General features: G+C 42.6%; 1 protein-coding gene across 8 annotated transcripts in view; it reads right to left on the bottom strand.

Annotated features, from left to right (window-relative positions):
• Window positions 1–3,005: 3,005 nt before the first annotated feature.
• vamp4 (vesicle-associated membrane protein 4) overlaps window positions 3,006–13,510 on the bottom strand; it is a 10,975-nt gene continuing 470 nt past the window's right edge. For 3 of the 8 annotated variants that reach the window (XM_080473867.1, XM_080473864.1, XM_080473870.1), the window contains exons 2-8: window positions 12,002–12,103; window positions 8,542–8,588; window positions 7,779–7,829; window positions 6,760–6,860; window positions 4,867–4,946; window positions 4,378–4,429; window positions 3,006–4,295 (exon numbers count right to left, since the gene is read on the bottom strand). In XM_080473867.1, the coding sequence (XP_080329993.1) occupies window positions 4,270–4,295; window positions 4,378–4,429; window positions 4,867–4,946; window positions 6,760–6,860; window positions 7,779–7,829; window positions 8,542–8,588; window positions 12,002–12,067 (423 nt within the window). In that variant the 5' untranslated portion in view covers window positions 12,068–12,103 and the 3' untranslated portion in view covers window positions 3,006–4,269. Of the gene's footprint in view, window positions 4,296–4,377; window positions 4,430–4,866; window positions 4,947–6,759; window positions 6,861–7,778; window positions 7,830–8,541; window positions 8,589–12,001; window positions 12,104–13,008 lie in introns of all 8 variants that reach the window. The other 5 variants (XM_080473866.1, XM_080473869.1, XM_080473868.1 and 2 more) reach the window with 3 other exon arrangements.

Here is a 13,510-nt window from a genome sequence, read left to right as displayed (position 1 = left end):
CATGCACTTATCACAGCACGGGTCCGAACACTGAGCTAACTTCTCATCATTTGCCGCCTGGGTGGATTTGTTGCCGTCTGTTGTCCCTCCTGTTTGGTTTAAAACAGCATGAGTCACATGATGAGCTGCAGACTTGGAGGCTTCACACATAATGAAAGATCTGAGAGGCACCTGCAACAGAGCCAAGCAGGTGTGCGGACGAACACACCATCCAACTCCAACAGCCCTAAACTTTACGAGCGCTCGTCTTACCCACAAGTTGTGCCTCTTTGTTTCAGCTCCTCTCCTACACTTCTCATCCTCACATCTCCTAACTTCACTACTCAACCCTGTGCCTTAAAACATCTTCTCCACAGATGCAAAGGAGTGGAAGAGCTGCAAGCCGGCGAATAAGTTGAACTATGCAGACCTCGACCTTCAGGCTGATGTCGTGCTCGCCCGCTTATGGCAGCACTTGTTTACGGGCAGCTGGTGATACTCGAGACACTTGCTTTGATTAATGTGGCATTCCTATGATTGGTTGAACAGATGGATGAATGGATGAATCAGCAGAAGTAATGAGTAGTTTTCAGACATCTGCACTTCACCCGGGTATTTCACATTCTGACAGTCTTTTATTTTTACTCCAGACATTTTACTGCAAATTTCAGTGCCTGTTTTCTCTTTTTAATGTACATTTTCAAAGCACATTGAATTGTCGTTGAGATCTTAGTTCACATGAGTAACAATGACGAGGGTTTTGGCATTGTTGTGTGCTTTCATAGCACAAAGACAGAATACTAACAAAATAGATGACACAATAGGACATCTACAATGGGATTTATAGTGTATCAGTCAGATTTCATGCATAACAGAGGACAACAGAGAAGAGTTATTATACTCTTACCCTTAAAATCAGTGATGCACACTAATGTACATACTGTATATGGTGCATTCCCCTATAATCTTATTTATTATTTTATTGTCTCCAGCTGCAACACATAGATTCCCTGGGATGATGTGGGATCTAAGAAATACATTTATCTCTCTATGACATAACAAGAAGGAATGAATATAGATGGAGATGAGCTGTAGAAAAACTGTTCTTTATTTTACTTTGATACTCTAATTCTTACATTTTAAATCACACTTGATTTTAGTTAGGGGGGCTGTTTATCAAAATTAATATAAGCATACCTGAGTAAGACACTTAAGTCCAACCTGTTCCCAGCGGTGGGCGAGTACTTTGCGTGGCAATCGTTTCCTCAGGTGTTTGTGCATGACTGAGAACAGGCGAATATAATTGCTCACATGAAGCCTGCTGAAAGAAATGTCCTTCACTTACAAAGCCTATTTTCACCACTTCAGCACTCAAAGCGCTCTACACTCTTCACATTCACCCTCATGCTCACACCACAACAGTTTTGTCTGCCACACAAGGTCCTGGACCTCCACTGGGAGCACTTCAGTGTTCAGCGTATTGCTCCAGTTGGTGGTCCTAGTTACAAGCTCCTATTGGACAAGATTCAAAACAGCTGTTGTTGGATGCTTCTGCGGTTCCAGCGTCTATTTTCCACATCTTTGCCCCCGATACTGATGGGTCTCATGGCCCTGATGCTCATAAAGCCCACTGGACTTTGTCAAACTGAAAAGCCAAATGCTTAGTATGTGTAATGGTCAATTTACTTTTATTTTCACACAGGTGTCTGTGCTTTTACTTTGAGTGAGAAATCGCATCTGTTTTTCTTAAAAAAAGGGCAGGTTTTCAAACTTTTGGCATATCTTCTAACAGAACCCCCCCCCCCAAAAAATAAAGTTGTGAAGCATTGTAAAGACATCACACAGAGGTTAATATATTTCAATAATTCAAATAACCGAGGAGAAATAGGGTGAAGGGTAGGATATGTGGTAAAATTGCATATAGACATACAGGACAGATAAAAATAAATAAAAAAATATTAAAGCAACAAGCTTCACATAAAGAAGGATGAATGATTTCCCCCCCCTATTTAATGGAATGGTTTAAGTATTCAACACAAATGCCATTGACTTTCTTGAGTTTTGTCCCCAAACTACCAACGCATTCGTCTCTAACCAGATCAGTCTTCACCAGACAGGGTGGTGTAATAAGGGGGTGACGAATGCTGGTTGGCACGTTGTTCCCTGTGGTCTCCTGTGGATTTTATTCACTTTTATGTGACTCACATAACCGTCGCTATGTCCGGAATCTGAAGTCATCCAGTGAGAGGACCAAAACATCCTCTGCTGCCAATGTGGGTGTGTCTGGTCATGCAGAGAGGATAAAAATGTCTCATACAGGCGAATACAGTGCAGCGCAGCACTAATCACCTTAACAACAATCTATATAACGGCCAGCGCAACGCCTTGTCAACACAAAAATCTCAACAAAGTTGGTTTTTGTTTTTCCACCACCACAATTCAACATTTAAAGAAATGTAAATGACCTGTGTCGTCTTGGTGAAATTTCAGCCATCACCCCTTCCTGTGAGCAACAGCCAAGGGTTCTAACTAAAAGGCCATCTGCTGTGTATCAAAGAAACAATTGGTCCCCATGGACCAGTTTAAGGTCCGACTCCCAGGGAGGGGCCGGGCAGAGCTGTCAAGAGTTTGTGCCCTCTTGTCTTAGAAAGACGGGAGCGCCATGTCTGTCAGAACAATGAGAGCTCACAGGTTCTGGTACCTCATACTTTAAGTGGCATTCTGGGACTCTACTCTGTCAGTAAAGTAACACACCAATAAAAATAGTGCAGTGATGAGGAGACACTTAACAAATTAAAACCAAAAAGAAATCCAGACCAAGATTTTGCGAGCACCGAAACGACGCTCGTGCGTTTAAAAGTCGAAGAGTGATGTAATGAATTGCTTTTTTTCTCCCCCTTTTCACCTTTTTTTCCCATCCACTTCCTCAGCCTCTCCTATGATCACTCACTCCATGTTGACAGCCTCTCTCCCTCCCTCCCCACCCAAGACAGTGAGCTGGTTTGAACCAGAAAACACCAGGCAAGTGCCCTTTGAAATCACTTTATTTCAGAGCAAAAGAAAAACAAAAGATGAGTATTTACAGCTGAAAATAAATTACATCAAAAATAACAAATTAACAATGCAGATTTAATCCAGACACAACTTACACGTACGCTTGTTTCACAGCTCAGCCTCTAACCGACGGTGGAAAACTGTCCCTTTCAAATGCACAATCACAAAGAGATAAAATGCCCCTTCAGTTGCAAAAACCAGCATTCATTAAAAGCTTCACATTGCCGAGCTAAAAACCCAAATATACTGAAAAAAGACGGAAGCGGTAATAAATCAAACATCTGCAGAGTGAACGACGGTATAGTAAGAAAGTAGGGCAACCGTAACCAAACGGAACCAGAGCTCGGCGCCATCGAGGAGGAGGTTTAGAGGTACAGCGTGGTGAGGACATTCATAAACCAGAGTGTTTTAGGGTCTGACATTGTCATCCTGATACTGCACAACAAGCCGGGGTGATTTATGAAGTGAGAATAATGCTTAAAAGCAGGACATTGACTGAACACCTTTCGAGTTCCCTTTTTCCGATCATCTGTCGCGATCAGGAAACAGACCTGAAGAGTGAAATCAGTTTTCTGTCAAAACTCTTCTTTGATGGCAAGAAGAGAGAGAGAGAGAGAGAGAGAGAAAAAATGGATGAGACAGATGAACCTCAGATGTTTTCATTCATGAAGTGTTCCTTTAAAAACATTCTCAAAGTGGGCTCACAGGTGGAAAACAGAGGTTCATCTGCTGGACGCTACGGCCTCCTTATACGAGACCCCTGCAGCAGAATCAAACCACTTATAAATACTAAGAGAGGCAGTGGGTGTAGATCCCCTGCCTTTACAGTGTCTACCTATGTGATGCAGCGTGAAGGACCTGTTGCCAAGACAAAGCCGGGGTCCTGCATGTGATATGTATCATGGAATGGATCAATCCTTCACATCAACTAGAGGAGAACGTTTCCCTCCAATCTGCAGTAAGATACCTCCCTCCGCTCCTTCCCTCTTCATTTCCAGCCAGGGATGAAACTGAGTCTTAGCACTGATCTCACATCAGATGTATGCGGAAAGAATATGATAAGATCTGTACTGAGAGGAGCGAGAACCGGCCAGATACAAGAAGCCGCTGGCCTTGAGGAGGGAGCGGGAGGCCGACTGGCGCCCCCTAGCTGGATTGAAGAACAGTGTGCGAAGGAGAGGTAAACAGAGGAAGAAGAGGAAGAGGAAGGTTCTCCCTCGACTCCCTCATCAGTCATTAGTGGTACCGGATAATCACTGGAACTGGAAATGAGAAAGAAGAGAAATAAGAATAAAAGAGGAGCCATGCACTGATAGTAAACTGTGTTTGTGCTCCAATACTCACTGATGATGATGAGCAGGAGAGCAACAACTATCAATGCAATAATCATCTTCATCTGTGGAAGGAATGACACACGTTAGCCCTCTATTTTCCTCCAAAAATAACTTTCATAACAGTCATTCAATGTTATTGTGTGCTTTTGACTGTGCACGTTTTATTTTATAGCACTGTATTAATGTTACAAAGGTTTGTGACACTACGGTTGAACTGTGACAGTGCAGCGTTCCAGAGGGCATCATGACCCCCCCCCCCCCCCCCCCCCCCCCCCCCGAGTTAAATTTAAAAGCTCTACTTTACGGGTTCTGGACCATTCTGAAGATTTGTAGCCGTTATAAACAATCAGAATTATGCTTAAGACAAGTATAGATGACAAATCCTGTCAGAAGCTTCTCTGATGCTACTCAGGCCGACACACGGATGAAAGATCTGACAAATGCATTTCAAACTTGGATGCACAGACATATAAACAAAGTTATCAAACAGACACCCCACCTTCATGTCTCTCCACCACATCCTCCTGTGCAGCTGTTTGGCTCGGCTACTGAAGGCGGAGGCATTGTCCGATAGACTCTCTGTGACGCCACATGACGGCGGCGCAAAGAAAGAGGACAATAAATGAAAGAGACAAGACACCAGTTAATCAAATTACTCTTATTCGATGATGTTTGATTATGCATTGGGAGTTATGCAAAGCTGACCTGTGTGCCATGAGATCACATATTAATATAGCTTCTATTTTTTTCTTCATCTCAAAACCAAAGTCCACCAGCATGAAATGCTGAACCAAAATCAGAACACATTTCCTCCAGCTTCCCATCTTACGTCCCTTGTCGTGACATCCCACTCCAAACAGCTCGCCCACGTTGCCGTCTTCCTTTCTGTTTCTTGGATACTGTTGTTAACTTGATGTTTACGCATGCTAACAGGAAGGTTATGGCTCCCTAGCGTGCGGCCCTGTGCTCGCCCAAGCCCCCCGAATTTCTCTTCAGAGCCTTTGTGTCTGTTGTTTCCATCTCCGTGTGCCTGTTTACGACCCGTCGCCGCAAAAAAAGCGAAGGGAACAGGCTGTTTAGGAGGACGCTTGTTAATCGTGTGGAATTCACCAACGGGTTACCGACACGTCGGTCAGGCAGCGAGTGTCAGTCACACGATATACCGTTCGCATACAAACAGCTCCTGGGGACAGCATGCACGGCACGAGCATACGAAGCGTGACATTATTGTCCGTACAACAACAGCAACAACCTTTCAAACACCACGCAGAACAAAACGCATTCCAGAGGTGCATCACTGTCTTGCTCAACATGACAGAGAGGAGAGGCGAAGCAACATGTGCCTGAATGATATGAGGGCGTTGAAGAAATGTGAAGGGTTCAGCTGCACGTCTTCATCAACCGAGGAGGATGAGAGCTGCGAGTGTCTCGTGAAAAGCCACACATGTCTGTGAAGTTGTGTAACAGATGGGAGTTTCACACATGTGTGAGTAAGAGGGTGGGACCTCTTGAACGCTTTCAGACACACACACACACACACACACACACACACACACACACACACACACACACACACACACACACACACACACACACACACACACACACACACACACACACACACACACACACACACACACACACACACACACACACACACACACACACACACACACACACACACACACACACACACACACACACACACACACACACACACACACACACACACACACACACACACACACACACACCTGGTAAAACAATAAAGCTGGACCGAGCTTTAACACCAGCTCTGAGTGTATTCACATGCAAGGCCTGATGAGAGATTATTATCATGTCCATTCCTGCACTTATTTAACTTGGGTATTTCGACAAAGTTTAAAAGGAACTGATTCATTTTATGAATCTCACACAGTAATAAACTATAAAAGTAGCACCTCTTCAGCGGGCAGCAACACTTCATCTGCCAGAAATCTTACGTCTCAAACTTTTCCTGCAAAAGTTGGCTTTCCTGCAGTTTGGCATTTCTGTTATGTAAAATTGTTTGACAGTGGATTCTGAGAGCTGACCGCATACTTGCAATGCGTTTCATGTTGAGGGTTTTTCTAACTTTCCACAGCAAAGTAATTAGCAAGGGGTTGTTTGTATGTGCAGAGTGATTCATCCTCATTCGCGAATGTTTTTCCTTTAAAGCTGACACACGTGGCATTGAGTTCTCTATCAGTACAAACAAATCCTGCAAATGGTCCTAGATATAGCACAAACCGTAATCTACCTTGAATGAGCTTCTCCCATGGAGCTCATTTAGGATGACTTTGGAAATAAACAGGGCACACATGTGCTGCACACATTAGGGCTTGAAGACAGACGCTGTCCCGGCGTGCCTCACCTGACTTGTCCTGCAGGTCATCGAGACGCTCGCCTCTCTCGATCACCTTGGAGATGTTCTCTTGCATCACGTCGATCACCTCGTCGACCTGCGACTGCACCCTGAGACACAAGACACAGACTCAGAGAAGCTGATCTTATTCTTGGTACGTCTCTGCGTGAAGCTTTGTACAGCTGGCAGGCGATAAAACGACTGACGGATGAAGTTGAAGCTCTGCGTGACCTGCACAAACCTGCTCACTATCCACACATTCATATCTGAACTTTATTCACTGTTCTCAGACCTGAGGATGATATTACTATCCAGATCACCTTTGATTCACTTTGAATTTAGAGTAAATACTTCTGGGAAGGCAGCAGGGTTAACAAGAGTGAGGACTTTGGCACCGTGGTTAGAAAAGCTGTTCTGGGAAAGATCTGGTAAAACAACAAAAGTCTTTCTTTAACAAGATCCTGTTCTCCAGCACCATCAAATCCATTAGTTTCAGACAAGCGGCTGCAGGAAATGCCTTCAGCTTGATCACACGCTAAAGGTGGGGAGTGTATAAAAGGGTTCGCCGGAGCAGCACAGAAAAAGAAGAAAGACGAAGCATGAGCTGCCACAGGCTCATGTAAACAACGCCACACAGGATGCTGAAAGGTGACTAACATTCCTGGAATCACTAACGACAACACGTAGTTTAAATGTGCTCACTACGATGACGAAGTGTAAGGTAAGTATGGGGCACGGAGAAGAAACAAGTGTGGGTGCCAGACGCTCTCAACAATGACCTCCTCTGTTCTCAGGCTCCTTCTGACTGGAGGTTAATATGGAAACAGGCTGCAGAAGGGAACGAGACATACTAGGAAAGTTACACAATAACTTGCACATGATAGGTCTTTCTTACTCAACGTGCTAACAACCAGACGTTTCTGGTAAACACACCGAGCTCCAGTTACATAACAGTACCAAACCTTTGGCTGGAGTTACAACTCTGACCACTGGCTTTTAGGCCTGAGGAGGAATGGGTTTGTACTTACTGTTTAATTTTATCACTCTGGGGTCCAAATCTGGGTCCCGTGGGTCCTCTCCTTAAAAACAGGCAGAGCGATGTCGATATGCGTTTTTTGTAGAGTTCTGACAGTTCGCACTAATGACTGTAACAAACACTCTACACTAACAATCAACCTAATAATACATTTCTGAACTTGCCCTTTGATAAAATTGTTTTTTAGAATTTGTCTATACTTTTGAAGAAACAACGAGAAGGCCCTTAAGTAGCTGTAGTTGACAGCAGTGAATAAAAATATATGAAGGAAAATTGTGAAGCAGAAGTAAAGTGCTCAAGTCTTGTGTGGAGACTGTTGATAACATGTCAACATAATGGAGAAAAACTTCACAAAGATTAACAGAAACATAAAGGATAAATTAACACTTGCAGTCTTAATGTTTAGCCAGAAAGAAAGCAGTACTGTAATTGTAATTTGTGATTGTTGTTGAAACTCTGCTTGCATCATCCAGATGAATACAGGCTCAGCTGGAAAGAAAAGCTGGTCTAAAGGTTAAAAAACATTTACCTTTACAATATTATCTATATATTTAGTGATCCAACCAGTGTAATTACATTTCTCTGCATCTATAATTGTAAACATGAAATCCTTCTCTGGACTAGAACACTTTCTGAACGGTATTGCTTCTTGTCCAGTGTAAACTAAGCACGTCTCCAGCTCCACTGCAGAAAGTCACAGAAGATGAGCTAATGTTCATAGTCTCAGTGCATGCAAAGAATGTACAAAAACTCACAAAAAGAAATCTTCTTCTTCATCAGAGTCTTCCTCCAAGAGGTTTCTCTGTAAAAGACAATCAGAAAAAACTTTATTTATCACCAAATAGGCAATTAGGGGGGCAAAAGCGGCACATTAAAAAAAGTATGAAAATGAAATTACATTACGTACAGACTATATACAGGTTATATACAGTGGCAGGCCTGCTGCCGGTTACAGTACAAGTAGTTGCTGTGGAGGTAGTTAAGGCAGTATTGTTCATATGAAACCGCAGGTATATTAAAGCAGCAATTAAAACAGCGAGAGGTCAGTGATAATTGATAACTGCCCTTCCTATCAGTAATGTTGGTATTACTACCTCCTGGACATTATAGGTTGTTTCTGGCAATACCCGATTTTATTTTTATTCATAGCATTTCTGAGAGCGTCCTTTCAGCATTGAAGTTCTGAATGAGGTACATGTATCTTATGATGAGGGCTATGGAGGCTGGCGCTGGCTCCTCCATCAGTCTATCGCTGCTAAATCGATCAATGTAAATATTTCCTGGCTGTCTTTATTAGGTAAATATAGTCAGACACACTATTAGTCCAGTGCACTTCAAGTATGAGAGTCATTTCTAATCACTAGTTCTGCTCTTGAGGAGTCCTCTTCACGTCTCACTCTGATAATTAGAGTCCCGAGAATCCAAATTCACCCTCACCAGATTCATAGAGTGACAGTTCATTCAGAAACAATGTCCTGTTCACAACTATATCAAACACACTGACGGCTTTAACCAGAAGAGGAAGTGCAATGTGTGAGAAGCTATTCAGAGAGAATTACTGCAAACTACTAGAGTGAATTCTCACAAGAGGAGATTGTAAGAGTCCTTTTTTTTGAGGCGGCTAGCTTGTATTCACCGCCACTGTGAAGGAGAGGCCTTCGCTTGATATTATACAATGACGATAATTGGCATCGTGCTGTAGCAGAAGTTTATGAGAAGGATTATTTACATCCAAGTGTTAGTAGTTTGGGTGGACTCTTGAGTTTATCTGCCATGATAATTGCCTTCACCTGTTGCTACAAAGACCAGGGACAACCTGGGGATGCCCTGTGATGTTGACCGATGTCAGACAATGTGGTGCCAATGAAGACATTTTATTTTCAACAATGTCATCTGCAGAAAACCTGGGAAGATGGTGGCCATATGATCATAAAGTGCTTTGTAGGTAAAGCTGGTAAGCCTCTCCTCCTGTACAACCTCAGACTTTCTTTCCACTATGACAGGAGATCCAGGGTAAGAAGACTGTTAGCAATTATCAGAGGACAGGGGGGGGGGGGGGGGGGGGGGGGGGGGGGGGGGTGAAGCACCGAGAGGAAACGCATGAAAGGTAGAAACGAGCATTTGGTTATGCAAGTGCTCCTATAAGCTTCGCTTTGATCCTGGTTCAGCACGACATCAAGCGGGATTACACAGAGGAAACAGAAGGCCAAAAAAAGGTTGAGAATCAGAGGTAAGGTTTGGGGGAGGTAGAGTTGGGTGGGACAATAATATGACTGATGAAAACCAGACATTTGGCCATAGGAGTTTCTGGACATCACCTCTTTCAAACTTGCAGTCTCCTTTGTTCTTTCCCCTCGTTTGTGGCGTATTTTTCCATCATTATCAGTCTGATAAACAAAGCCTTTCAGAGCACAATCTGCATCCTATCCTATCACAACATCTGTTTTCAACTATTACAGATGCTCCGCATGAAACGTTTCAGTACGCTCTGTGTTAGCCGATCTCTAAAGTAGGAAACTGCCTCATATCACAACAGAAGTCACACAATGCTGCCGAGAACAGGTATAATAAACGAAAGTAACTAATCATCCTTGATTAATCCCCTTGGAGAAATTTCTTTTTTCCACATTGACTCATCCTATTTATAAGGATGCGGAGGTGCAGCCACATTACGGCTGATGGGGATCAAGGGTCTTGCTCAGGGAACCACAGTGGTGCTCGGCCAGCCGCTGCATTTGAACCTGCCAACTCCCAATACCATATATAACTTTTTAAATTAAACAACATAACCTGAAATACCCCTCCAGACAGACAAACAACATGCATGAACAAAATATGTAGTGCCAACCACATGGAGATCAGACAAAAATACATGCGTTTTTAAAATACTACATAATGTGACGACTATCATAAAACTTCCTCTTCTGCAAATAGCAGCGAAAGCAGCTGCCCTGCTCTGGGCCATGTACAGAAAAGAGCCAAAGTGCTGCACGCTTTGTCCCTGACAAGCAGCAAAACTTCAGTGATCACCGGATGACAGGTTTTGTTATTGTTTGTCCGGGGGGAAAATATTGTACCTGGACTGCTAAATGGAAAAAATAACATTACTACGCCAGAGTCTCAAAATCATTGTAATTTGGGGGAAATCATTGCACACCAGTCATAACCAAAATAATATCCCCGACTGTTGTGTTAAAGTCAGGTACTGTTCATCTATAGGCCCTGGTGGCTTTGTGGCATTAGTATGGACTGGACCCAAAACAGCAGCCCCACCTCACAGTTGTATTACAACAATGGCTCCCTGATCTGCCCTGATTGAGCGAGTCGTGGTAGCACAGCCGATTCAGCTAATCATGCTAATTGTTCTCAGACCAGCCTCACAATGAACAAAGCCTGATGAGCAGGAAATATGTTACATGGTAACGTGAAACAAGACACACAACAAAAGCAGTCCACTGAACTGCAGAAGGCTGGTTACAACCACACAGTCACCAAATGATCGAATTATCAAATGATAATACAACCATAATAATCGTACGCCTTGCAACATTAGACGGACGGCCAGACGAGAAAGCCAGACCACAAAATATATACAAAAAAAAAAGATTTCATTAGGGCTGTGCGTCAGTATCCATCCAATAAAAGAAGCCAGTGTTCGGGCCCATTTACACGAAACAAAAAAGCTGATATTTCAATGCGTTTGGGCATTTTGTTTACACATAAACAAAGCAACAAGTCACCGAAAACAACTATATCTGAAAACTCCTGCCAAATTGGAGATTTTTGGAAAAACTCTCTTTACGTTCGTAAACATACGAATGTAGACATCAGGAGACAGATTTTAACAACACAATATTCAACATCAGCATCAACATCATTTTTGTAACTACCCAGGTATGTGTGAATGTAATTTTATATAATTGGTAGTGTAAAGCTACGTGTTTCTATCAAAGGCAGGATTAAGAAACATCCTTGAATTCATGATGAGCTATTAGACATTTTAAAATGTTTTACGGGAAGAGAACAGGTTGTGATTTTACATTTTAATTTTTTTTTTAATAAATTAACATTCTTCTTGCACATAAATGAACAATCAGCACATTGATTAACAGGGAAATGTATTGTTCATCGTGTTTCCTCATGTGCAATGTTTGCTGATTTGTGTTAACGGTCACAAATGTAAACATCACCCCTTCATCTCACACCGCGTCTTACCCTCTCGCTGCGAATGGATCCCGTGACCTCGTCATCATTGAGGTGTCGCTTAAACTTGGGCGGCATGTTTTCTTCAGGCAGTTCCTCCCGGTCTGGCTCCCTCTGTGGGAAAAAAACAAGAGCATCATCAGTTTATATATGAGTTGCTGTGGGAGAATTCAATCACTGTAAGACACCTGCAGTGATCCACGCGTGTTTTTACTCATTACATTTAACACCAGGTTACATGAGAACATTTGACTAGTCAGAGAGGATGAGTTATCAGAGCAGCACAGACAAAGAAACTGCATAAAGCAGCAAATTAGACAAAAGGTTACTGAGCGGAGTGACATCTGGAACCCTAAAAACATGAGATTTTTAATTGTTATCACAGCAAGTGTGCATTCAGGACACACAATGCATCAAACCACACTAAGCCAATCTCTGGCTGACTCTCGAATAAACATGGAATAATTAGGTTGAAAAAACAACAGAGTAGATGAACATACAGTAAAGAAAATATGTTGTACAAGTGCATAGTTTATGACAAGCAAAACCGTCACTGCAGTACTGTCGAACACCATCAAACATTTGGTGATGGATTTTATCATAACCAAGACTGTTTTTGATAAAGCAATGTCAGTAGGCCTTTCACACCAACTTTTCAAAGACGATTGTGTTCCATTGGTCTTTCATTATTCTTATTCTCTGTCTGCTTCCTTCAAAAACGATTTAGGTCATGCTGGTGAAGATAAAACATGACACATTGAGACAATTTTTAAGGAAATGTCGTTACTGCTCTCTATGCCAGTGAGCAAAAGCCGTCACAGAGCACATATGGAAAACATGCTGCTTTTCCAATCATACATGCTGGACTTTGCGTTCGGGTGCAACAGACAGTAGTCCAGTGCTTCTGTACAAAACAACATGTGAACCTATGCTTAAAATCGTCAAGGGGAAATCATAGAAGTACTTTACTCAAACAGACACACACACACATCCTCTCAAAGCAACAATACAACATGTACCATTGAATCCAGGTGGGTCCGACTGTGGTTTTTCTCAGGGTCCCTTTTAGGCACAGCAGTGGGAAATAAAGGGCTTTTCAGTGGCCAAGAGGAGGAGAAGGAGAAGGGAGGAGAGGAGAGAAGCTTTACAAGAGACAGAGGAGAGATGCAGAAGAGAGATTTGATGTAGTGACAGTCAGAGGAAAGACAAAGAGGAAAAGCCATGTCTCACATGTTTGAGTTACAAAAAGGAAAGGCTTTAAAAAGCTACAATCCTTTAAAAAACTAAATTATATGCAAGCTGTGATTTATTTATTTTTTTCCAATGGAGATTAGCAGTGTGACGCTAATGACGACGACCACATCACAGGACTTTTGATTGTTGAGGACTGCAATCGCCACAATTCATCCAGAAAATACGAAGATTGCACTCCTTTTAGAATTCTGTGCGAGATCCTGTTAATATCAGGACCATTTATAAACACCTTACGATAGCTTTGTGGCACATCCGTTGACAACTTCA

Source organism: Lipophrys pholis, assembly GCF_963383615.2.
Source record: "Lipophrys pholis genome assembly, chromosome: 10".
Classification (NCBI taxonomy): domain Eukaryota; kingdom Metazoa; phylum Chordata; class Actinopteri; order Blenniiformes; family Blenniidae; genus Lipophrys; species Lipophrys pholis.
The sequence above is the reverse complement of the archived record's forward strand: the minus strand, read 5'-3'. Positions and strand labels throughout refer to the sequence as shown.